Here is a 26,019-nt window from a genome sequence, read left to right as displayed (position 1 = left end):
CCACGTAGGGAATCGTGCAGGGAAAAGCACTTCCAGGAATTCAGCACTAATGTAGCAGTGTTTATTTCTTTTTGCTCTCTTTCTCTCCCGCCGTTTTTATTTGTTTTACAATATTTCCATTTCCTAACTTTGAAAAGTGGAACTCAAGTGGTTGTGGGTTTACTGTTGATGTCGCTATAGAGGACGCTGTTAATGTCGTAAAAAGTGCATCAACACAGCATGCCGAAGACGAAAGACTGCACAAATTGCAGAAAACAAGCAAAATACGACACTAAGCCTCCTGACAAGTCTAGTTGATGATTCATAATCTATAAAAAAAGTGAAGGGGCTTGACGTAGGCAGTGATTTCGTAAAGATGCTCCATCTTGCCTGATCATTTTGTGACAGCAGAGCAGCAGCAATTTAAAACATACGTAGAGATAAAAATGGGTTCGTATAAATAGCTTAAAACTGCTTACGCACTGCAAGAAAAAAAATGCTGTGATGGATGCCTTTTTAATTCACAAAACTGCTGCGTGTTTGCTCCCTGCCTTTAGAATAATATGAACAGTGCATGAAACACAGGTGAACACTGGAGTATGCTTCAAAATTTTCACTCGAGATGTATTGGGCATCTGGCGAGAGGAATGTCTGTATTTTACTGCCGAAATGTTCGAAATTTGTTCGAAATGTTTGTCGTGCCAATCGGTATAGAAGTGTATCAGGGTATTTCTGAATGGCAGCGTTTTATGATGATGCGTCGATAACCAAGTATTTAAATCTTTCGAGTGCACGTAGAATGGGCAAGGGACCATCCGGGATTTTTTAAATGAGAAGTTTGTTTTTCTCTGATTTCATGCATGTGCCAATTTGGCACATTGTCTCGTTGTATACACCCTTACTAGTTTTAAGTGTGAACCGCATGGCGCGTTTTTGCATGTAATTCGTGCACGTTGGTATTGCGCACACGTTATTTTGACACCTGCATAGACAATTTCACGCCTGCAACGGCCTCTACCTTGATAAGAAAATGACGTGCGCGGCAGTGGGTGGAGTCTGACGTTTTGCGCCAATGGGAAGGTGCGCGCCTCATGGCGGCAGTTTCGAAGCGCTCGGGACAGCCGTCTGGCCCTGCCGGTGATGTTTAGGCTTACCACGGCGATGGATATTTGATGGGCGCTTTCCCTAGCGGCACAGATGATGCGTTGTAGTGCCATTTTGGCTCACATTATCAGCTGCTTTCCTGCACAAGCAACTTCGTTTGTGCCTTGAGTGGCACTTTAAAAAGCGGTTAGAAGCGGTCGCTGGAGCTACCCACACCACATTGCGGGGGCCGCTGCCACCCGCTGTGCTGCACGCACCGTACGAGTGGTTCCCGCTGCAGCACCAGCGGAACTGTGGTGCGTGCAGTGCATTTTCGCTTGCACAAAACGCTCCATGCGGTTCAAGCTTTAGAAACGTAAAGCGCTGGTTTGAATTATGTGTGCTCCACATGACTATCGTGCTATTTCCAGGATCAGAACACAAATGGTAAATTAGTTATGCAGACCTACCAAACCCGGACTTTGATTTTTGGAACTCTAGCAGGGATGAAATGAACTTGTACAAACTTTCCTTGCTGTTATTTGGAAACATGGTTTGCCTCTTTCATGGAGTTGTTAAAATCGTTCTATAAATGCTGCGATTTTCGCTAGCGGTAATTTTTATGGTCTCAAACAAAAGCAGTGGGATATGATTACAACTGTTCCTGACACTAATAGGGCTTCCAACCTCGTAACGGTGGTTCTGAATTTTCAATATTGCTACGTTAATGTTTCAGTGCTAAAGATTTTAGTATGTTTACCGGAGGCATGTTTCAAGATCTCTCACTATTGTTATGACTACAACCGCACTGTTGGCACACAACACACCCAAAGTTGCCTAGCATTTGACTGGTAAAAGTGACGCCATGACAGCAACCCAACACGTATTTTCACCAGCTGCATTTGAATCTCAAGTGCAATGATGTACGACATACCTATATACTGTTGAGCCAGAGCTTGTATCTCCTTCCCGTACTCCTCAGAATTCTCAAAGAGCACAGCCAACGGCTTGTGTTATATTGACGGGCGTTGTAACGCGTTGAACAATTTTACTGGTGCTCTACTGGTACGTGCTCCATTAGGGCCAGTTTTATACGTGTCGCGACTGTGCCCGAGCTCACAGGATTGCTCCGAGAGTGCTGGAGCGTGCAACAGTTAATTGAAGACTGTTTTTAATGCAACGTAAAGCCAATTTTGTTTGCATACGTTATACATTGGGTTCTGCGTTTTCAAGATAAATCCGGCAAGAATTCTGTACAGCACTTGGTAAAATTTTCGCAGGTGCGGATTTACCCACAAAACTAGGTTTTTATGGAGGTGGAAGTGGAAGTCTTAGGAGTGGAAGTTTTTTAAACATGCTCCTTCTTGGGATCAGTAAACGCTGAAATTTTGGCCTGTCTATCAGCCAGAAAGGAAATTCGTATAGTTGGTGATGAGGTGCCAACTCACTGGCAATTGGTAGGTTCATTGTCTGCCTGCCGGTGAACCACCAACAGGTCTTAGCCACTGGTGAATGCCATACAAAAATACAAGCACCGGCTGCCAGGACTGTGGCACCTATGCAGTGCCGAGTTTGCTGCAGGCATCGCAGTGCAGACCATTAGAGCAGCATGTTGAAACTACAGTAGCCGACCGATTTTTCGGACCTGGAGGGGAACGAAAAATAGTCCGAATAAAAGAGCAGTCCAAAAAATCCGCGAGTCGGAAAAAAGAACATTTCATTTAAGTAAGACTGAAGAAGTCGCGAATGGTTCAGTACAAACCTGGCCGTGATGTTGCTTATAAGTCAGCGTCAACTGGTGCCTAAAAAAAAGTGAAAAAAAAAAAGGGGGGGGGGGGGGGGCCACGTATGACCCGTTTCTGGCTTCCGACATTGCTTCCGCCGCAGACTACATGCAAAATTATGGCCTGCAAAATTGGTTTGTTACCCCTGCGGGAGTCGAGCCAATCCCCATCTAATCCGAAGTTAGCCGGGTGGCTTAAGATTCAACATGGCGCCGTCCTGGAGTTGCACCATGGCTCTGTCGCGGAAATTTTTGTCCGAAAAATTGACCTCTTGGCTTTATTTTGTCCGAAAGATCCATTGTTCATATACATTACTCCGATGGGATAATTGGCGGTTCCTCGAGAAAGGCCTGAATATCCAGCAAGTATGAATTTTTGGAGTCCGAAAAAACGGTCGGCTACTGTAAATGTCTATTCTTGTGTAGTCTGCTAATACGAAATCATCAACCAAATTATGTAAGACTGGCGGCATCATATGGCAGGGGTGGCCACAAACAGTTCCATTTTTCAACTTCATTTGCTGCAAAGCAAGCATATATGTGGCCTTCCTCTTTGCCTTTTTTTTTCTTTCTCCTTAGTCTATAATTCAAGCCTCGTAATATGGTAACTTCCTGCAGGTTAAATAAATAAATTTGTAAAACAGGCATGCGGTCAGCTCGTATCAGGAAAATAAAATAGCATATACGCACGAAAGGTAGCTTCACTCATCTCGAATGTACACTAAGTGGTCCTGCCATTCAGTGCCTCTTTTAGTTTGTCTGCTAAGGTGGGAAAGAGCTAGCTAGAGGCATCGACATAGCTTGACTGCTGCACTAAAAGAATGGTGTATTAGCAGAGTAGAAGGGCCTAACTGTACTGGACAATATAATATGCTCGTATAATATGTCATTAAGCATGACAAATTGTATTGGCCTTATATAAGTTAAAGGTTTAATAAGGTGATTATCTACTTGGGTTAGAATAATGTTGATTGTATGTGTATTATTTGAACTTGGAAAGCGCCAAATCTTAGGGTCTCGAAATTGTTGATTGTGCGTGTATAATTTAAACTTGGAAAGCGCCAAATCTTGAGGGTCTCGGAATGTAAGCTACAGCAAAACTCAAAATTTCTCTAGGAAACTAAACTCTGAGAAATGCTTTGAAAACGCAGAACCCTATTTATGCATTAAGTGTGTTATACTATATACATAAAGAGTGTATGTTATGTGACTTCTGTTACAGTGAGTCTCCAAACTTTGGTTTGGGCGTGTGCTATGTTATTGTTGCATTAGAAAGTGTCTCCGAAATTTTAATTATTTGATGTGTCTAGTGTTTATCAAAATAAGCTAAATTTTTGGCTCGTGTGAGTAAACTCTGCTGCGTTAGATTTATTCCAAGGGGTGTTGCTGCTATGACCGAGTGTGCAAACTGTGTGCAGCAATTTTTGAACATTTGCAGATTATAAATGGTGAAGCGTATTTGTTGGTGTTCGTGCAATAAAGGATTTTCTTTTCATGGAAATTCTTCTCATCCAGCATTTGAGAAATCATGGACTAATGACTGTTATCTGCACTGTTATCTGTTAGAATTGTCTGCTGTCATCAGGTCGTGCAGCGACTCCAATGTTTTTGAAAAGGAAAGCTGGAATTATAAGGAACCTGTTGCAATATAAGTCCACTTCTGATATTTTTTCAAGTAACATGCTTTTCTTGCCAGACAAAATCGTGTTTAAAAGGCCGATGGCACAGGGACTGAAAAAGGTCTTTTAATTTGTGCTAACTCAACTACACACGAGCAAGTTCAAAAAATTACCCTGCTCATTGTTACCAATTCGTGGTACACTCTGTGCAGACAGTCTGCACCCTAACAAGAAGCCACTTGTAACACATTTGCAATGTTAGCAACATCTATTTTGAACAACACGTGTCATCTACAAAATAACTTATGTGGTTTCTACCATTTCCTTAACAGCGAGTGCGACAAAATTCACCTGCACTGTGGGCACTTTCTGGAAAAAAATTACTGGCTAAATCACTGTTTTTTACTATTGAAAATTGGCTCTGGTAGTTAAGGTAGTTTAGCAATGTCTGGTAATGGATAATGGTAATGGGAGAACTAAGTGATATGAATATGTCTGTGCAGAAAACTCAGGAGCAACAGACCGGAAACGTTATGACAATGGCACTATGGTAGCTTTTCCCTCTAGGCCTCTTGTCCAGGTCACAAATAGGACAAATTGTTCCTTCTTCTCATTACACGGTGTGCATGTGCCATCCAGACGAGGATGATCGGTCAAAGGTAATGTAAATCTCTGCGTCAGCTGCAACCGGTATGCTGCAATGTGCCAACACTGCACTTGTGGCTTTATGGGAGTGGCACCATGCTTTCAGTAATGCACGTAACTGCGATTACAGGGAAAAAGGCAGAACTGAAAAGGCTATGCCATCAAGATCTAAGTGCGCGCCCATAAGTTGGGCGCAGTATCACCGACCAAGTAAAGGTGTGATATTACACCACTCTTAGAAAATAGTACGTTTTGGGTTTGTTGCCACAAAACAAAATTATTTTTAGCATTTTAGTAGAGGGAGCCTGACCTAGATGTGTTTCTTACTAATAGAAAACTATCAAAAGAATTTCATCTAATTGTGGTGCTTTTTAAACTGGGCAGCTTTATTAAAGCAAAGAGTGAATAAGTATACAGGCACCTTGGTGTGGGTAAAAATTTGCTCTAATTGCACGCCAAATGAAATGCACCTTTTTCAAACAATTTTATTCGATCCATGGCACCCCTCATCAATTGAATGCTTCTAGCAAGCACGTGCAATGCATGCAAAAGCTTATTTTGGTCTTGCAAATGTTGACAGAAAGATCACGATACTCCCTAATGCTGAATTTGAGCAGAGCTGTTTAGCTGTTTCCATTTAGCAATATATGTAGAGTCAAAGAATTTTAGACAGACACATATGTATGGTTACACTTTATATTATGCTAGGTTTATGTTAGAAAGAATATGACATGGATGGCACGGACAATCTGCCTCATGTAGAACGTTTCACATTAGCCGCCGCAAACGAAGTGGAGCACGGTGAGACTGCCACACTAATAAGGACATCGCAGGAGGCAGGGAGTGGGCGCAGTCCACAGCAGCGCCGCAGATGGACCTCCTCTCGTGCAGCGCTTTGTTTCCATATATGGTATCGGTGTGCATGCTCGCCATATGCCTTAGTGATCGCATCATCGGCGAATACACAATGACATGTGCTACTCTGGTGCTATCTTGTAGCACGTCATGTAGTGGAGCACGTCTCAGGCGGCACCTGCTGCACTCAACTTTCCTCCTCGCATTATTGCCATACCCTCCTATCAGCTTTCCTTTTCACTCTCTCTTCGGTGTCTGCCTCATTCTCTCAGTTACATTGAGGGATGCCGCGAAACAACATATGCAGCCGCATAAGAGCTGTGCTTTAAAAAAAAAACATTCTTCATCCAGTAAAACACCACTTGGCTTAAAAATGTGTATTGTGTGCAAATGCTTGGGTTACCAACCTATAAAGATCTTTTAAGCGCACGATGGTGCGAATTCGAGATTCAGCAATACCACAGCCCATAATCGATTTCCTGCAAGTTACCCTTGAATACCTGTGAGGGATCACGGGCACATTGTTTACGACACATTTTTTAACATGAAATAAGTCACATTGGTGTGCGCTGATTATTTTCATCCCCTCTTCTATCTTTCAAACCATCAGAAAATGTTGATGTTCCGGCCAGCCACTCTAGCCATGAAGGAAGACACCTCGTAACTTCTACTCCTATTTCTTGCTGCAGCCAGCTGGCCCAGGAGATAAGCGGTGCAAGAAGTGTTTTTTCCAGCGTCTCTTAGATAAAAAGAAAGCCATAGCACTGTGCCATTATAGTTGGATGAGTCAAATTCTCTATACTGCTGTTAATAATCGAGATTAAAAAAAAACATTGCTTTATTAACATGAAAACTGCCAGTCTCGTTAAAAGGAAAAAACAAGAAACAATCTCGGAGGCGATGCAAAGGCTTCCTCCTAGAAGGCGTTGGTGTTTCAAGAGGGTATAGTTGAGTTGGTTGGCGCATGTGCTGCATATCCGGCATGGCTGTATAATTGCATTTCTGGTTCGTTGGATCGAATAAAAACTGCCGGAAGGTTAAAAATTACTTTTTTTTTATATCCAACCTGGTTATAGTATTTGTTTGCAACAATTACTGTTCAGTGGCACTTAAATATTGTTGCAAGTTAAATAGCCCATACTAGTGCACATTCATATAAAAAGGGTAAAGATACCTTTGCCTGAAGTTTCCCAGAAGCACAGATTCATGTTACTTCCATTTTCATTTTTATTGCCTGCAGTGTGCGGCAAGGCATCTTAAATGACAGAAGGTATGGAAATACAGGAGGTATTAAAAAAAAAAGCACTTTATTTTGTACCACCAACATCCTTTCTCTCTCTTTTTTTTTGATTCTTACCAGCTGGATTAGTGGAGGATGTAAAAAAAAAAAAAGTTTTGGGGGTGCAGGGAATGAGAGATGGGGAATGAGAGATGGGCAAAAAAGTAGAAAGGAAGACCGATGCAATGGTTGCTGACTAACTGACAAGGTAGGCGAGAGTTCAGTCAACAGATTCGACACGGCGATACCAAAAGCGGGCCCGGAAATCGTCGCTGCACGTCAAGAAGGCTGGGCCTGTGGGCGAGTGAACCAGGTGACGAACCGTGTTGTTGTGGCCTGCACCAATGAGAGGAACAACGGCAGAAATCGCATGCACACTGACCACCATTGTTTCTCACTTTCATCCTCCATTTTTTAACTAAGGTTATAAAAAAGACAGGTCGCGTCTGTTTCAGATACATCAAAGTTAATGCTTCCAGGACAAGAATTCCTATGAGGGAATAATTTAATCAACAGAAAACAAAGAGGAATCTATGTAACTATAAAAGCTATGGCCAGTATATAATACCACCAGTTAATTCATGGTAATGAACAAATTACAACTATAATCAAACAAATTATTATGATTACCAAGAGGGCCAAATACATTTCCAACAATGCTCGAAACCCATCAGTGAAGCAAAAGTCTTTTTGGTATAAAAGGGAATTGCCCTGCCAAAATGGCTGTATGTAACAAATTCCGCTACAAAAAAAATATGTAAACCCAGCCTTCGGTATCTTGTGGTCTTTCTCAAATTAGATATTTTCTGCTTACACATTTCATTGTTTGCATTAAAAAAACATGCTCATCTTAGCTAGTAGTAGTAGTATCTGTTTGTTTTATGGCGCAAGGGCAACGATGGCCAAAGAGCGCCAACGCAGTGGTTGATCATTTTGAATGATGTTTTAGTGCTGTAAATGCGACGATATTAAAAGAGGTTAGTGTGGGGGTGTATACAGCCCCTCATTTAAGACAACAATAAAATTGGGGAAATGGGAATGGCAGGGTGAGAATGTAAAAAATAAATAGACACTCATAGCTTCCTCCCACTCTGAGGGGCCCCGAGGTTACACGTGGTATGATATGCAGTTTAAAAAGCCAATGTCTCCCAGGTAAGCAAAAAGGCGTTTACTTGGAATTAAGGGTTGATCAGCTAAAAACATCGAGGGATGAAGAGGAATCATGTGAGTGTAGAGTTCCCGGAAGTGCTTTTTCCTTGCCTTGTGGAAGTACCCACACTCAACTAAGACATGGCTGACGGATAGGCGATGTCCGCACCTGTCGCATTGTGGCGGTGGTTTGCCCTGCAGAAGGTGCGAGTGAGTAGCGTATGTATGGCCTATTCGTAATGTGCACATGTATACTTCCGTTGTTCTGTTGTGTTTTTCTGTGTAGTAGCTGCCTAATTGGGGTTTTATAGTGTGGAGTTTATTATCTGTCTGAGTGTCCCAGTGTTGCTGCCAGCGTTGTCGGATTGCCTTTCGAATGAATGGTTTCCAGTCAAGATAGGGAAGCTGCTGAACGTCGACGCTGCAGCGAAGTGCTGCCACAGCGGCGCTCTGGTCTGCGAGTTCATTACCAGGAATGCCACTGTGTCCAGGCACCCAACACACGACTATGACCTGTTTTAAAGCGTAGGCTGCCATTATCTCTTTAACTAACCTGTTCAGCACAATGTTCCTACTCAGTTTTCCATAATGCAGTGCTGTCACAACACTCAATGAGTCTGTGTATATAATGGATTGTTGTATCTTTGTTTGTATTATGTGTTCTAGCGTAATTAATATAGCATGTGCCTCAGCCGTAAATATACTTGTGTTTCTGTTTAGTGTCCTTGTGCTGGCAAAATTGGGACCGTGTGCAGCACATGCCACAGCAGTGGCAGTTTTGGAGGCATCTGTGTAAAAAGCAGTGTATGGGAATTTGTTTTGCAAGTGCAGGAAGTGTTGTAGGATGAGTTCTGTGGGTGAATGTTTTTTGTAAATTTTCTTGAACGACATGTCACAGGTGACAGGGCGCAGTTGCCAAGGCGGCATGAACTCAACGAAGTCAGTTTTGTAAGATTCAGATAAAATAACCCCAATTTCCTCTGCCTCCACCTTCACTCGGATAGAGAAAGGCTGCTCATCTTAGCTAAGCCAGTCTCATATTTTATTTGCGCTTCATGTGGGCAGAAATGCTCCCCCAGCATTTCGGTAAGAATATACAACAGCATTAGCACACACGTAGCTTTCAAGTACTAGTCAAGTCTTTACGGAGGCAATACGCATTTAACACTTTATCACGCACAACTGACGTTTCGTTACATGTTCTGAAAGACCCAATCTGCCACCTATGGACTGGTCACAGCGCCAAGAACAATGGCTGCAAACAGAATTTAAGGTTTCATTTTCAGTTTCATTTTGACTCTTTCTTGGCTTGAAGGGGGATGCCTGAAGAAAAACAAAAAAAAAAGAGAAAAAGGCATGCACACTGAGCAGGTGCACATATTGGGTGGACATAAACGGTTGGAGGTCAACAGGAGAGGCCTCCATCCTACAGTGGACTTGATAGACAGGCTGATGTTGACGATGCCGATGAGGATTTGTTGGATGAATTCTTACCCAATGACAGCAGACGCTGCCGCTCAGCATTTCTCGAGTCCCAGCTGCACAGACTAGTGGTCTTCTCATCTGGAAAGAGGACTGGACAAAAGAATGCGCAGAAATGGGGTCATTTGCACCTGCTCCACTCTGACATATACGCACTACGAAAAAAAAGAAAAAGAAAAAGAAAAAAAAGGACAGCAACGTGTCCCCCACACAGAACAATTAGGGGCACAAACAAACCAAAACATAAGAAGCTGCAGAGACTATTGTAGCGAGCCCATCAGAATCAAACACTGATGCATACTATATTTACTCACAACACTGATACGCATATTACTCACTTATTTGTGCCTCGCCCAGTAATTTTCTAGGAACGCCTATTGCCAAAAACAGATAGACTTAATGACATCATTGTCCTTTGAATTACAACCTTGGAATCTTGTTCTTTTCATATTCAAAGGACCAGAATGCTAAACAAAGCCACTAAGAAGACCTGTAAACATGTCCTCCAGGCTAAACTTAAGAACTTGTAACGAATGTTCAGAGCCCTTCTAGCTGACTTACACCTACATTTCTATGAGTTCAATGTGTTCAAAAGTTCGGTACAATAACCCTTACCCTTCTTCTCGTCCAATTTGGTGATGTTCATTACAATGAAACTCGTGGAAATTTTCAGGGCAACACTTTCAAAGATTGCTAGCATGTGTGTATCACGTACACTGCACTTCAAACTCTATAAAGACCATGCAAAACCTAGTATTAAAATTAAGACGGCATTAAGTGACGCTGCAAACCCGTGCGATCTCATTGGAAAGCTGGCAAGGTCACTGTGAAGGCCTCCCAGTGCTTTCTCTTCTTCCAAGCCTTACAAATAAACAAACTTCTGCTACCCTGCTAGGTTAATGGTCACACTACATGAACAATACAACACAGCTGCAAAGAAAAGATAGAGAACTTCACTTGAGAAATCCAAAGAGGGAAGACGCAATTATAAAAATGTGTTGCCCGTCAAACGTCAGCCACTCCCTTTGGTTGCGACTCAGAAAGGGCAAAGTCGAGAAAAGGTGCGCCTAGAATTACAAGGTAAAGCAACCGACCATGCGACTACTTTTGTGCCATTCCATGCCAGAACGGGTTAGAGTGCGTAGCTGCTCACCAAAGTCCTCGGTGTGGTTGAAGATGCCCTGTGCCCGGTGGGCCTGCTTGCCCGTCGCCCCAGCCCCCGTGTAGGCAATCAGGCACCGAGACATGGACAGCTCCCACAGCTTCACGATGGAGTCCTTGCCGCTAGACAGGACGTACTGCAAGCACGACAGAGCAGTGCACAATGCTCCCGCCAATTTCAAACACGGGGGCCAATAGCGCTAAGACGAGATGAAGCTAACGAAAAGAAAAGGTAGGTACCGTATTTTCATGCGTATAACCCGCACCAAAAATGCGAAAATTTCAGCGGCAAAGCAGGGGTGCAAACAGTACACAGGGTCTTTCCTTTAGTGCAACAACCTTGTTGTACAACCTTGTTGTACAACCTTGTGTACAACAGTGAGAACTGTGGCTCAAGTGATAGCTCTAGCGAGAGCAGTGACAATGAGTGAATTGTGGCCTTCGCCTTGAAGTCAATGTATTTTACTTGCTAAATATACACTTTTTCTGTCTACATAGTATGTGATGTGTTTCTTGAGCAGTAGCTTTGGTGCAGCCTGTCCTGTATGAAATTTTCGGGCAATACACGAGGATTTTTTTTTTCTTTTCCGGCGGGCTGAAAGTGGGGGTGCGGATTACATGCAGGGGCGGGTTATACGCGCGAAAATATGGTACACATGTTATTGCCGGAGAGGTTCTACGCACGGTAAATAGAAATTTTTGAGAAATGGCAGATTTTTACCAGTGGAGGGGCAACAAAGTGTCGGCACAATATAGCAGTTCACAACTATTCTACCAAACACAGGGGCCAATAATAGCACTAAGACAATAAGAACAAAATGGTGGGTACTGCTACTCTACCCACTCTTCCTTTGTTAACTTAGGTTGTCACAAAAATAGCAGCCTGTTTTCACACATGCACAAAACAACAACAGGGGCCAGATTCTGCATGATTCTTCCCCTTTCTTGTCCATCTTATCACTAGAGGCCAGATTGTTAGGCATTAAGAAGTGCCTTTTAGGTGCCAACAGGCCGGCAAAACGACGCTTCAGGCCCGCAACGTTGTAAACATAGGCACCATAAATTTTTACACAAATGCCGATAATTTCAAACGAAGACATGTGCGACGTGTCTCAACAACAGCAAAGCCAAAAACGTGATTGTTTATGATGGCACAAAGGCATCAACAGTTGAACAGAGCCTGTCAACTATCCCATAAAACTGCTGAAATAATGGCGGTATATTCAACAAGCGGACTGCTCACTTTCATGTTCGATGACCACTGTTTTTTGCTCGAGCGCCTCCTCGTATAGTGAAACAGGCAAGAAAAATAACACTTAAAGGGGCCCTAAATAGGCTTCCGAAGGTCGCTATTTCAATCGCGCAATCGCTAGAGTACCCCTTCACGACAACGTGTACCAAATATTACACCTCTGCGTAAAGCAGGGGCCGCACAAACACGAAAAAAAGATTTCACTTTCTCTCCTGGCTCACCAACCATACCTTGCCGCCACACTTGCGCGCTCTGACGCAGTTCTTTCCGACTCTGACGCGCCTCTATGACGCACGAGACACTGCCTAGTGCGGCGCCGCGAACGCGAACCACAGCGACAGCGCTCACCGTGCAACCGGAATCTGGTGGGCGGAGCATGCGCGTCGAGTGCTAAAAAAAAAAAAAGCGCGCGCAGGGCTTGGCGCAGCCAATGACTGCACGTACATCAAGGAGGGTGATGGATTGCCCTGTTTCTCTCGGTGGTCTTGCGCCGGGTCGATGACGTCGCGGCTTCCACAGTGCTTCGGAGGAGCTACTGGAGGAGGAGAGCCCCAGGGCCTTATGAGCGGCCCCTTTTAATGAGCGATAACTCGGCTAATACTTAACGAATTTAAACAATTTTTGCGGGATGACGTTCCTTGGATAGTACTCCAGTAACTGCGCACGCAAAATCGTAACATTTGGCAGCCTATTTAGGGCCCCTTTAAGCGCTGGAAATACTGATTAAAAACGTGCTACGTTATGTCTGCTTGATGCAACTTATTTTTATTTATGACACAATAAAAACAATCACAAATAGTAATTTCTAGAAACAACGGTTTATCAAGAAACTGTTATACATGAAAACTGTTAGGTACAACTCTGGCAATTTTCTCACATACGATGATATCAGAATTGTTTAGGCAAGACGACCTAACACTGCCAAATACATTTCCACACATTTTAAGATCATTTTTCAAAAGTTGTTTAGCAGCCGAAGATGTTTTTGATGGAAAAAGCGCATTTTAGAGCCCCTCTAGGGAATTTTAAGGCCTAAGAGCCCCTCAGTGGCCTAAGAGCCCCTCATTTTAGAGCCCCTCAGTGGGAATTTTAAGGCCTAAGGAAATGCAGCTGCGCAGTGATGTTTCACCGTTAGATCCAAAATAGGAGTCATCGTTTGACAAAGGCATGTTCAATGCTCAATTGTTGCATAGAAAATAGAGATGGATTTGAGCATGCCTCTAGAAAAAAGGATGCGACGTGACATCTTTGCACACATCTGTTTGAAGAGAGCACACGTAGCTTAAGAATCAATGTAAAAACCGTGTAAATAGTATCAAACTGCCGCCATCCCCAGATTAACGGATACAAAATTGTGCCTCTTGTCACTAAGAATGAGTGTCCCATTGCATTTCTGCTAGCGGTTCTTTATCAGGAGTTAGTTGGTTGAACTAGAGGACTAGGTTGAGCCCCATAGAGTTCCGAACAGTCCATGCTGCTCAGTAAAATGAAGAACGTTCTCAAACTGCTCTCGAATGCAAAACTTAAGGCTATTGAATAGTGTTCATATAGGCGCCGATTTCGAAAATGGGCATTTATAGACATTTATGGGCATTAGGCATCAATGACAAAATATGCATTTATAGGCACTATAAAAACCCCATAAAAGTGCTCTTAACCTCTACTTCATGCTCATATATCAAAGTGGTGCAATAGGAGCCCAAGGAACCAAACGGGCATTTGCCTAAAATCCGGGCTCTACTTATCATGCAAGTCACTGGTGGGAGCATGGTGGACGGAACAAGGGCTTGCACTGAGCAGCTTTGCTTGGTGTGGCCAGGGCTGCTCTGTTGCAGTGAGCGAGCCCAGAGACATGAGGGCACACTTGTTTAAAAAAAGATACCCTATACGCCTTCCCTCTAAAATAGCCAGTGGCCTTAATTTTCAATAGGTGGTGGTCTTGGGTTCGAATCCAGGATCAGAACAGTCTTTTCTTCAACTGCGATGTTTCTGGGGAAGCTGTACAGCTTTCCCTTGTAGCTGATGGCTGCATTTCAGAGGGAAGTGAAATTTTTTCTTTGCAGAAACTTATTGCATCTTGGGCATTTCCCCTGACCTGGTCGATGAACCCTCTATGAGAAATGGTGGGAAATGCAGAATGTGAAGCTGGGCCACTTTAATTTGTACTAAGGTACCTGACAAAACATTTCAGTTGTCCATCTTTATGTGCATGTGAGAAAGAACATCATGACATCGCTCCTCCTTAGGCTGACGATGATGATTTGCCGACAAGGACACATACAGGCATATTGTTCTGCTTCGCAGAGCAGTCCGGCCGACGTAACGTTTGTAACATCCGAGTGTCCAATATTTTTCTGCGTTACAACGGAAATACCATATTTTTGTGATTCTAAGCACGTTCCCCTACTTTCGGGGAAAAAATTGTAAAAAAAGTTTTAAGTTTGCATGCGAATCTAAGCACCCCTTTTCTAAGCAAACATCGCAAGGTGGATTTTAGATGCGTGGAGGCGGGCCCTAGTTGACGTTGTGGCCGAGTAATTTATGAAATTTTCAATTACAAACCACTTCAATGGAGCAGAAGTTGACATGTTGGGGGATACTGAGAGGGGTGGCCCAAGCAGCACAACAGACTCGAATTGTAGTGAGGGTAACTGAGTATCACGTAAGCGGTGGATTCACTGTCTGTACCTATTTTTCTTATAAATGTTTTCTAAATAAAACATTACTCCTTGCACCCGTTCCGTTGAGAAACGGCCACCAAAAAAAGTGGCAAGGGAGATAATTTATGTTTCTCGAATCCAGGCACCCCCTCTTTTGGCATCGCAATTGTGGAGAAAAGGGGGTGCTTAGAATCGAGCAAATACGGTATTCACCCAGCTTTAACATGGACCCTTTCTGTGCATCCCAGTTTGTACACATTGGTGTCCAACCCTCGAGGGCGGTAGGTACACTGTACATCCCCGGCACCACCACCCGAGTGCGGTGGCAGGGTCTGGCTGCAGCAGGGGTGCTCACCTTTCCGTTGCGCGAGAACACCACCGAGCAGACCTCGTTGCCATCGTGCGCCTGGGGGAAGGTGCAGACACACTTGTTGCTCACGCCGTCCCACAGCTTCAGGTCGCCGTCCTTGGAGGCCGACACGTACAGCTTGCCCGAGTTGTTGTAGCGGATCTGCGAGGAACAGGGGCGGAGCAAAGATGCCTCCCTGTGGCACACTTGTGCAAGCGCCTCTACAGTGCTCGTTATGCTGTCTCTCCCTCTCACGAAGCAGAGATAGGCTTCTGTTATAGCCAGGAAGTGTGAAAAAAGCGCTTCCTTTGAGTGCATGCTTCCAGTGCGAGCAAAAAAAGATATACAGTCGACTCTCGATAATTCAAAGTCACTTAACTAGAATTTTCGGTTGATCTGAAGTGAGCTCTGGCCCAAGCAAATTTACATGGATTAAATGGAAGAAATTGCTCGATAATTCAAAGCCAGAACCCATTATATTGGGTAAGTGGACGTTATTTTGAATAAAAAGCATCAAGCTGACCGTCATTTCTCGAGTAAATTCAAAAATTTTTAAGCACTAGAACACCGCCTACTCTGCATATGTCGGCGGCATTACAACTGAGGCAGTGTATAGTCAATAGGGCGGCAGGTCAGTTGAGACTCACTTGCGCCAGCGTACTCATCTCTCTTTCCAGGTCCTCAATCTCCTTTGCTGCACACAGCGCCATGTGAACAGTTTACGCAGTGGATGCTTCAGGCTTCAAATTTAGCGATAAGTCTGAACTAGTATCAGGGCAACCCCAGTGTCGTACGCTTGAATTGGCAATGAAAGTTTGAACAAAATCAAGAAGGGAAATGTGTTGCGGACTAATGGCTATGCTGTTAATGTGCTTTTTGTTTAGTTGGGAGTTATTTTGAGGTTTCCATGGACTTCGCAACAATGGGTGTCAACTGTAAAACTAATTTTTTTAAATTGTCTTTAGCTATCATCACAGCCTTTACTTCCTACGCAGTATTCCAGGAACATTTGGGCCCCCTTGATGTAACTAAGCAGATTCACAACTTCCATTAACCCTGCTACATAGGGCTCCACCTGTGATTGTCCGTTCACAGTTCGCAATGTAAAACTTCTACACAGAAATTTGTTACTGAGCTCTATGTACCGTTTCTCTCCCTTTTTGCCTGCTTGTTTATTGCCACTCCCATGGTAAGCGCAGAGATAACCAACTAGCCTTTGAAAAATTGATAGCAAGATTGTAACCAGCGCAGATGTCTTTAGACTCAACGAGCATTTAACTCACATATTACAGCATCAGGAAATTCAAAGCCAACTTACTGAGTTAATTGAGCCTTTGTGCTGATCTGAAGGCACACTCGACACAAAGCACTGGGCAGTGTTGACGTCGTAGAGCCGTACTATATCACAGAAGACAAGAACAAGGCAGGAGTCAGAAGTCAGCAGCCCGTGGTCTCACCAGGTACTACAAATATTTGCGGAACAAAAGACCAAATGGACACCACTGCTTCGCAGGTCAAGACACGGTTGCAACCTAAGCCACTAAATTTGCTATGCTTCAGAGTAAAGGACACTTGTAGAAACTTAGATGCTGTAAGAGTCTTGCACTAACAGCAACAAGTGCTGCCGACTCTATGACATTCTCTATGGCACTATGAGAACAACCTTGCACATTATCAAACAACAAGTGGCTTTTCCAACACATAACTCTTGCCTCACAATGAGCATGTAAGAACATAAAACTGGAGTGATCTTGTAGCCTAGAATGGGCTCAAAATCCTCCGGGTCAATAGTTTTAAGCATATGTGCAGAGAAGAGAGAGCCAGCTATTGGCACTGGCATGAAATGCCTGGGAAAACAGCCATAAACGCTGTTACTCTAAACCGTAGCATATTTAGTGGCTTGAGTTACAGCAATACACACTAAGCCCACCTATTGCACATAACGTGACAACCAACTGGGTAGCAGATGCATGGTGTTCGCATTACAATTACAGAAATGTATGAGAAGATGCCGTGACAAATGCAAGACTGCAATGCAGGCCTGATGCAAAAGAGGAAGCTTTCTGCTCTGCATGTAGGTCATTCAACACTCACTTGTGGGATGCTGGGTACCAACAAGCACAAAGTCGCCAGACGGATGGAATGCCAGAGCACGCACCATTTCGGCCTCCTACGGGACGAATACATCCTCCAATAAAAGCACTACAAAATTAAAAATCAAACAGGCAAGCTGAAGAAAGGGACAGCACGGGCACTTGCATGAATCGTCTTGAAGGCTCGCTTCACGGACGGCTTGGAGTAATCGAAGAACTTGACGGTGTAGTCCCTGCTACCGGAAGCCAGCACCTGTTCCCGAGGGTGGAACTCAAGGCAGGTCACCTCCTGAAAAAAAAAGACAGGACCTCTTTGTGAGTAAGGGAGGGAAAAAGGAATTCTGCAAGTGAAACAGGGTGGCTTGTTTTTCCCATGATTAAGGTGGCTCCTTATGCACAGAAACACCGTTAAATTCTGCCCATGAAACAAAGCTCCAGAAAGCTCATTGAAACTGTTACCTCCTCACTAACACGTGGCAAGATTCTGTCAAGTTCAGCACTGTCTTGGAGGCACTATACCTCTGGGTTGTGGAAACGTCTTGTACACAGAAGCAGACCAGCCCCATACAAGTTTGTTTTTTGGGAAGGGGGGAGAGAGAGAGAGAGAGAGAGAGAGAGAGAGAGAGAGAGAGAGAGAGAGAGAGAGAGAGAGAGAGAGAGAGAGAGAGAGAGAGAGAGAGAGAGAGAGAGAGAGAGAGAGAGAGAGAGAGAGAGAGAGAGAGAGAGAGAGAGCAATACTGATATGGAACGCTACCCCGGGCCGCCGTTTCTTTCACGGGGCAGTCACCACCTCTTCCACCAAACCCGCAACCTCTGTTTCACTGAAATGCACTGAAAAGTAAAAAGTTTCCAATCTCGGAACGTGTAGCTGCTTATAAATTGCACATTGTACAAGAATAAAATGTAAATACTACTTTTGACGACACATTCACAATGGTTTTTGTTTTATGAGATTAAGATGAAGTATTTCAATCTTAAAAGCCATATTTTTTCCAAGAGAAGATAAGTGCAATAACATCTGCTGACAGCAAATTTTATTTCAGGACAAAACTGTGGCAGTATTTATCCAAAAGCAAGGAAATTAAATCCAAGAGGATCGTGGGCTACAATGCTTGCCAAAACTTTCTAACCAGCTCCCTTTCGGGGCCAGGTCAAACAGCACAGCATCTGAGAGTTTGCTTCCATGAACTAAAGTCCGAACATGCGCATTCTAGTGAAGGTCACTGGTACAGATTATTGCGCAACGGGTACCCATAGCTTTGCGGCAGCTGAAGCTTGCAGCCTCAGTGTGCGCAACACGGCTACTGGTAGGGGGAAAGAGGAATGTAAACAGCGTGTGGACATGTCACAGTACCTTTCAAGCATAACGCCAACGACAAAAGTCTGCATCATGGGGCAGTGTTAGGAGCGGAGTAATGACCCGCTAACATCATCTCACCTTTCATGTTAGTTAAGGGCAGGAATTCACCCCCCCCCCTCCCCCCCTTCCCCACAACCTGCTAATGAAGAGGCAGGTCATGATGACAATGACGTGTCAAGACTAGGGATGTACAAATAGTAGTAAATTTGAGGTTCGAAGCGAATTCTTTCCACAAACATTAACCAAGATGATTGCTTGTCGGATTTAACGCGACGACGCAACGCAGGAGATGAGGCGCGCCGTAGTGGAGGAGTCTGGATCAATTTTGACTACCTGGGATCTTTCGCGTGAGCCGAAATTTCGTACACACGGGCGTTTTTGCTTTTTGCCTTTGTCAGAAAAGCGGCCGCCGCCGCCAGGAATCGAACCCGCGCCCTCGTGCTCAGCAGCACATTGCCTTAGCCACTGAGCCACCGCGGCGGGTGTGAACATCAACTGCGCCATAGTGCATTATGAACGCAGCATTTCCAGCAGTAACAGGTCATGCTGCAAAAAAGTGTGACAGAGACGGGCAGTGCGGCCGTCCTACCTCAATGTGGTCGTAGAGGGTTCGGATAACCGGATGCGTTTCCATGTTCTGCTGGGCAGACTCCTGGGCTGCCACCTCAGGGGGCATGGCACTCTTGGCCAGCATGCGGTCCACGTCAAGGATCTGCATTTCAGGTGCGTAAAAGTAATAGAGATAAGTGGCTTCTGTCCCTACTGTGCATTAAGCCTGTGGATGTGTTATGTAGTCACAACATTACAAGTTTTACAGAACAGTCAGGAGGCTATATCTAGTCACAAAGTGTCTGCTAAACATTAAAATGACAACATAATGCGAGCCACGGCAATAAACACATTCTTCCTTTCTATAACGCTTGGCACTAAATAATATCAACCATTGCTGAAGATTTAGTAAAACCGGCAGCAATAAGTATGACCTGTATTTTTGACTCGTCCCTGTCATTCGTACAGGCTTTGTCAAAATTTTCAAGGCCAATCCTAAGCTTTCTGGACCACAAATAATTCAAAGATTACGCTTTGCCTTTAAATGTGACAAAATTATTTCATGACAGTAATAAAGAAAGGTGTTTTCTCGGCTGGCGCCTCGTAGGCGTTGTGAAATCTCCCCCCTACCGGATAATAAGCGCCACGATAGCAGTCTGTCTTGATTTTACCTAACCGGCCAAACCGCTTCCGCTCACTGACTAGCCAGGGTCACTGTTAATTATTGATAGTGACGCTGGCTAGTCAGTGAGTGGAAGCGGTTTGGCCGGTTAGGTAAAATCAAGACAGACTACTCTCGTCCAGTACAGCAATCTTAGCTGGTGTCGTTTCGCAACTGCGTCTGCCTTGATTTTACCTAACCGGCCAAATCGCTTCCGCTCACTGACTAGCCAGCGTCACTATCAATAATTAACAGTGACTCTGGCTAGTCAGTGAGCGGAAGCGGTTTGGCCGGTTAGGTAAAATCAAGACACACTGCTCTCGCAGCGGCCGTTTTGAGGTAGGGGGGGATTTCACAATGCCTAGCCTGCCGTTTTCTCCAGCTTTCCATCATAAAATGTTTCAGCCTCGCTCGGGACATAAGCTTGTACATTGAATGTTTTGCGGCCTGCACATTTTCGGCTTGGCCTAGAAAATTTTGACGAAGACTGAACAAAGGCTCTGGTTGCACAAAACAAACTCAGCATACCTTAATGGAAGCATCAGCTGATCCTGTAGCCACAAGCTGCCCTGGACAAAAGAAGGAAAAAAAGAGAGAGTGTCACTCAGAGTGCTCATAACTGTACCTGTTTCAGCTGCTCACGTAGGTGACGAGACATCAGCTACCTAGCCAAACAAGAGACTTTACGTAGTGTTTTCCTCACCGTCTCGGCTGAATGTTCCTGCTCTGCACTGGGCCTTGTGCGAGGTAACGTAGCAGGTCTCGTACAATGCCGGCTCGGGAGCAAGGGAGGGAGCTGGAATGAGAGAAAGCAATCACACGCAATGAGTTCAGTTAGAAGACCAGCACACATAAGGATGGCCGCACCTTCCATCTTTTTCTGGCCAGCATTGCGTTTTAAGGAATGCACACCCTCACATTTTGTGGCAAAGGAGGCCGCAATGCAGTAGTACCCCATCAAGACATGCCTGGCGGGGATATTATTATATAAGATACAGGATAGGGTATTGCGTACAAAGCAGTAGTAGCGTACAAAGCAGTAGCAGCAAAGAGTTGGGAATGCGAGTTTGGAAGTTTGACACGACTACTTTTTAACTGTAAAGTTTCAGTACAGCATACATATTCACAATGTTTTGCATACTGATGTGCTTGAGTGCTCCATTGCAACTACGTTATTAGATTATGTCACGACAGCACAATTACGGTTAGTACTTGCAAACATGGTAACTATTCATAAGCCTGCTAAATGGCCAGTTTTCGACCACTTTTCAGTTGGCAGTTGAACGACTACATTAGCAGGCAATACATGACAGCATGACAATGAAGAAAAAAAAAAAAAAAAACTACCCGAAAGTTCCGAAAGAACGCCCACCATCAATGTACAAAGATATCAAGTGAAAAATACAGGATGGGTGAACTTCCTGGTCAAGTGCGGAAAGGACAGATAAGTGACCGCATCAACACATAAAAGATGAATCGCGTTTATTTTGTTCACTCATCGGCGCTAAAGCCGCCGATTTTTTACGGGGTGGGCGATCTTTGAGGTCTTTTAGTAAATTGAATATTTCACCCCTAATAGGGGGTGGGCGATGTTTCGGGGGAGGGCTTTCTCTCGGAACTTTACAGTATGCATGGAAATACAGACAATGTAAAAGCATATAGAATGCGCTTCACACATTGTTTATTGCTTGCTCTTCCCCATTATTGCTCTTTGAATGTGATTTTCCCAGCTGCAGAATTTCGGCATGCATCTACTGATGCGCCTTCATGCAATACTTCCACACTTGGGCCAAACTCGCCTTCCTACCTAAACACACAGTCTTATCAAGCACATTGTCCCACTGTTTTGATCTGAAGCTGCATTACTGGCTATTCAGGCTTCCTAACATTACACCTCACAGTGTTGTGCTATGTTTTGTCCAGCCAACAACAAACCACAACTACTCGGCAATAATCCATAGCCTGGCTACTTCTGCCTGTTCACAACCAGCAAAGGACCATAGAATTTCTCACTGCATTATACCACATAAAAACAACATGAACAATCCACTACCTCTCTCACTACTTTGCTTGGTTTTACTGCATCTAGAGAGTACGCTGCACAGGTGAAAACAGTTACTCAACGCATTTGGTCGTGAGGAAGTATGTCGTTATAATCATGCTCAAGGCACCCACGAGAATACTACTGTGATACGAAGTGAAGGCCACCACCGTACTGAGCAATAGAACAGAGGTAGCAACGACAAGTTTTGTAAGAAAATACTTTACGATCAGTGCGTAAGGCATACCTTCAGTTTCGTACTCCAGGTCAATTCCAGGCCCCATGAAGGTTTGATCTACGCTTGTAACTTTGTTGCCCTTGGCCTCTGCGAAGGAAAAGAAAGGTAGAAAAAGTGCAGAGGACAGTACAATTTTACAGTTATTTTAATTTGCATTACAACGCAGTGATCCAATGTCTTGAAGCCAAGTAACTTTTTAGACTTCACATTTACTTGCCAACATTGCAGTCTCATGCTGACCATGTCCTCCAGTAAATATAACATTTGAGCTAGACATTGGTTGAGTTAAGCATCTTTTCAGAGGCAAACTTGCACTGCTTAACCCATTAAGAGCTTATGACGACCTGAGCTCATTATGAGCAGTCGCCACTTTTTTGCTTATGACTGTGGTCGTCATCGTTGCAGGTCTTTCACAAGGTTCAAAGAGGCTTTTGACAAGCCCAGGTTGTCAAATGGTGCCTCTATATTCAAAACATAGACCAGGTTCCGTCATTGGCGCTTTCATTCAATGAGAGTTTGCACACTAGATGGTGGAATGCGCGTCTTGTGTTTCCAGTGCGTTATAAACAGATGTGGCCCCATCCCAGCTATATCTTTCTCCCTTATATGATGAGAGCACAATTGATGAGGATGTTGGAGTTGTGTTTGAGTCTTCAAGTGAAGAAGATAGGGGTGGCGTTTTTAAGGACGGCAACTCTGAATTTATTTCAGAATACTCTTCAAATGCCCCAGGTATAGGGTATTAGGTGACGGAGAGAGGAATGCCCAATGAAACATTACTACCTCCCGTAAAATGTTTTTGCATATGTTTTTCTGTTTTGATCATGTTACTGCAGCATTTCACACCATAAAAAAGATTGGCAATGTTGGAACACAACTGTTTTGTTTGATGAGCCCATAAGGGGTTAATTAAGTTCTGGTCTTTATGTTGCGACTTGTAAACCCTTGCCCTCAGACAATCAATATCTGTGCCCCTACTTTCAACTGCCCAACACTCATTTGCACGTGACAATCCCACCACTTAGAATTTGTCTTTCTTCCGACAGCGGGAACAAAAATTCAGATTTCCTTTGCAGTGGTGCCGACTTAGCTAAAAATGAAAAATGTTTAGTGGGTGCATACGTTCGGGTACTGTGATTAGTTCGCCGAGAATGCGTCTACTTTGTACACAAGTTGTCACAAAACAAAACTGAGCAGTACCCTATCAGTCAAACAGTGCAACCTGAGAATGAAAGCTCCAGTTGGCTGGTTCCTTTTGTTTACAAAGGTCAATCACTGTCATTCAGCTTTGCCATCTATGTGTATGTGACTTGTTATAGCAGTGAGGAAGCAAGTGCTCAACTGACGCAGGTGTATGCACGAGATTAGACAGGGCTTGCCGAAACACCACTTTACCCTGCCCAGGCTTTCGGGCAGACTCGTGCCTGCGCAGGACTCTAGTTTTTATGGTACGTTCGCAGTATGCGCTTACTAATCTTACATGGTAACATGTGTGTGCATGCTCATGTTCCTTCAAATGCCTCCTGAAGGTTCTCAGAAGTGAATGCATCAGTGCACAGCGTGTCTTCAGTCATTCCGCAGTGAAAATTTCTTGGTTTTCAGGCACGACCTCCTGCTTTGTGTATTTAAGCACTAACTCCGAAGTGCGCGTAGCAGAGTGCGGTAGTGAAATTTCATTGAACCTCTGATGCAAACCTCTGAAAGTGGTCCGACTAGGACACAGATCTCTTGGCTATTGTCTACACAAGGCAGACACGAAAGCAGGTTATGGAATGATCCACTTCCGCTTCGTTTACTCGAATCTGGAGCATACTGTACAGGAGACGTTGGGCTCGGCAGGATGCACACACCTTGTTCAGCACGCAGGCCGGCACTGACAATGTTGAGCAGCCTGTCAGACGGTGGGCACGCTGGGTGGGCTTTAACCATGTTGGACAGGCTGACTGCAAGCGTCTGGTGGCCATCGTAGAACAGCTGACTGCACGGAACACGAACACAGCATGACCAAGAAATTCACGACCACGCTTACAATGCTGGGACCCCAGTTCCTACGCACATTTGCTGTACCATTTCTTGGTGCAAGGGTCTACTGGCCAGAATGACATGTCAGGAACATTGAAATTTTCATCACCTTTATATTATATACATATATTATGCACATCATACATACATCATGCCTGCCCGTAGACTAGACGAATATACCCCACTCAAACGTCAACACTCCGGCAGATGAGGGCATTACGTGTCCTCCGGTTGGCTGTGGCTCCTTTTGTTGTGGAAAAGAGTTATTTCCCTTAATAGAGGTCAATTTGTGTATAGCTTAAGCAGGCGCAATTTCGTCCCTTGCGTATGCCCGTCTATTGAAATTCATTGGCTAACAGAGGTTTGAGAGCCAGATGTCAATTTCTCGAACAGACTACTTCTTTTTACCGTAACAGATAAGTCATCACCTGTATGTTATGGTTCATCAAGCCGGTGCTAATGGCTTGGCACTTTCAGCAGCCCACGGTTTTCTAGTTTTGGTGAAACGAAGCAACTAACATCAGTGAAACAACCTGGCGCGCGTACGAGGCGCCAGCCCAGGTTTCCACGCACAAAAACAAGTATTCCCGGGCAGGCCAAAATAACGCGTTAACAAAAAAGAAGGAACTGCCGGCTGAAAGAACAACAACAAATACCGCTGGACGCTGTGGTTATAGGGCGCTAATAATGCAATCAAAGTGAACGATATTTGCCTTATGATGAGCCTGTAGAGCGTCTCTCTGTCTTTGATGCTAGCTGTGTTGTTCAGCATACTTGGTCGAAACAACAACCTTTCCGGAGAGAACACACAACAGCTAGAAAGCCACGATTTTTTGTTTCCACCGACAAAACAGTTCGTGAAAACCGGTGCACAAACTCAACCAGAAATCTACGCCACGCCGGTAAATCAGGCAGCGTGAAGAATCCACGTCGTATATACGAAGCCTTGCCGTTACTAGGCTGTCCACGTATTGGCGGCCGTTCATTTTTTCACCGCCAAAGCGCTGCAAGCCTAACTACTAATCACATAAATATTTATTAATAAAAATTTATTTAAGTTTAACTATAAATAAAATGGTAACATCACTTTATAAATTTTTACAAAGAATTTTGAACTAATCAAAAATAGCTTTTTGTCATGTTTTTGTGCTAGCCTTCTAGATGGCGCAACATGTTCGTGTCTCGAAAGAAGACTGACAACCACTCAAAACAAGCTTTTCGCGCGCTCGTCAACACACGGATATAGTATATTCTAGGCACTATAACACGGAGGAGCTTCCTTCATCACATTACATTACGTGCAAGAAGGCTTGCTACAAGCCATTACACGTAGAGGTACAGCCAACCCTCGACAGTTCCTCGTTATAACGAAGTCGCCTCATTCCAAACTTCGCTTTATTATTGAGCGTAAGCCATTTACGCTTTTAACGACGTATTGCTTATTACGAAGCCAGTTTGACGGAGGACTTGTTGTAACGAGGGTTTACCGCACTATTTTTGTATCATTCTACGTTATATGACTTCTGCGCGGGACTTGGGTGTATCTCACCACTGCAAAAAACAACTCCAAGCTCCATCGCAAGGAGATTTTTCACGGTCCATGGACTCGGAGAGGTCCACTGAGGTATCACGTGGAAAAACACTTCTTATACGTACAGTTTCTTTCTTTTTTTTTAATGTGGGGCAGTGCTTATGATTAGTGCTCTCCACTTTGTGTATCTGTACGTCCAAGGAACCACTCTGTCTTAACAAAATTAGC

General features: G+C 44.1%; 1 protein-coding gene across 1 annotated transcript; it reads right to left on the bottom strand.

Annotated features, from left to right (window-relative positions):
• Positions 1 to 7,252: 7,252 nt before the first annotated feature.
• On the bottom strand, positions 7,253 to 25,228 carry Cstf50 (cleavage stimulation factor subunit 1 Cst50). Its single transcript, XM_077676211.1, has 13 exons — positions 24,974 to 25,228; positions 24,089 to 24,216; positions 22,248 to 22,325; positions 20,663 to 20,755; positions 20,488 to 20,528; positions 19,339 to 19,461; positions 17,556 to 17,678; positions 17,391 to 17,466; positions 16,615 to 16,694; positions 15,303 to 15,458; positions 11,028 to 11,172; positions 9,887 to 9,967; positions 7,253 to 7,579 (listed from the first exon to the last, which is right to left on the bottom strand). Exons 1-13 carry the CDS (start codon positions 25,030 to 25,032, stop codon positions 7,464 to 7,466), a joined length of 1,299 nt encoding a protein of 432 aa, XP_077532337.1. The 5' UTR covers positions 25,033 to 25,228; the 3' UTR covers positions 7,253 to 7,463.
• Positions 25,229 to 26,019: the final 791 nt, after the last annotated feature.

This window comes from Haemaphysalis longicornis, unplaced genomic scaffold (assembly GCF_048455015.1).
Source record: "Haemaphysalis longicornis isolate Haplotype H1 unplaced genomic scaffold, Haemaphysalis longicornis Haplotype H1 scaffold_7, whole genome shotgun sequence".
Taxonomy (NCBI): Eukaryota; Metazoa; Arthropoda; class Arachnida; order Ixodida; family Ixodidae; genus Haemaphysalis; species Haemaphysalis longicornis.
The sequence above is the reverse complement of the archived record's forward strand: the minus strand, read 5'-3'. Positions and strand labels throughout refer to the sequence as shown.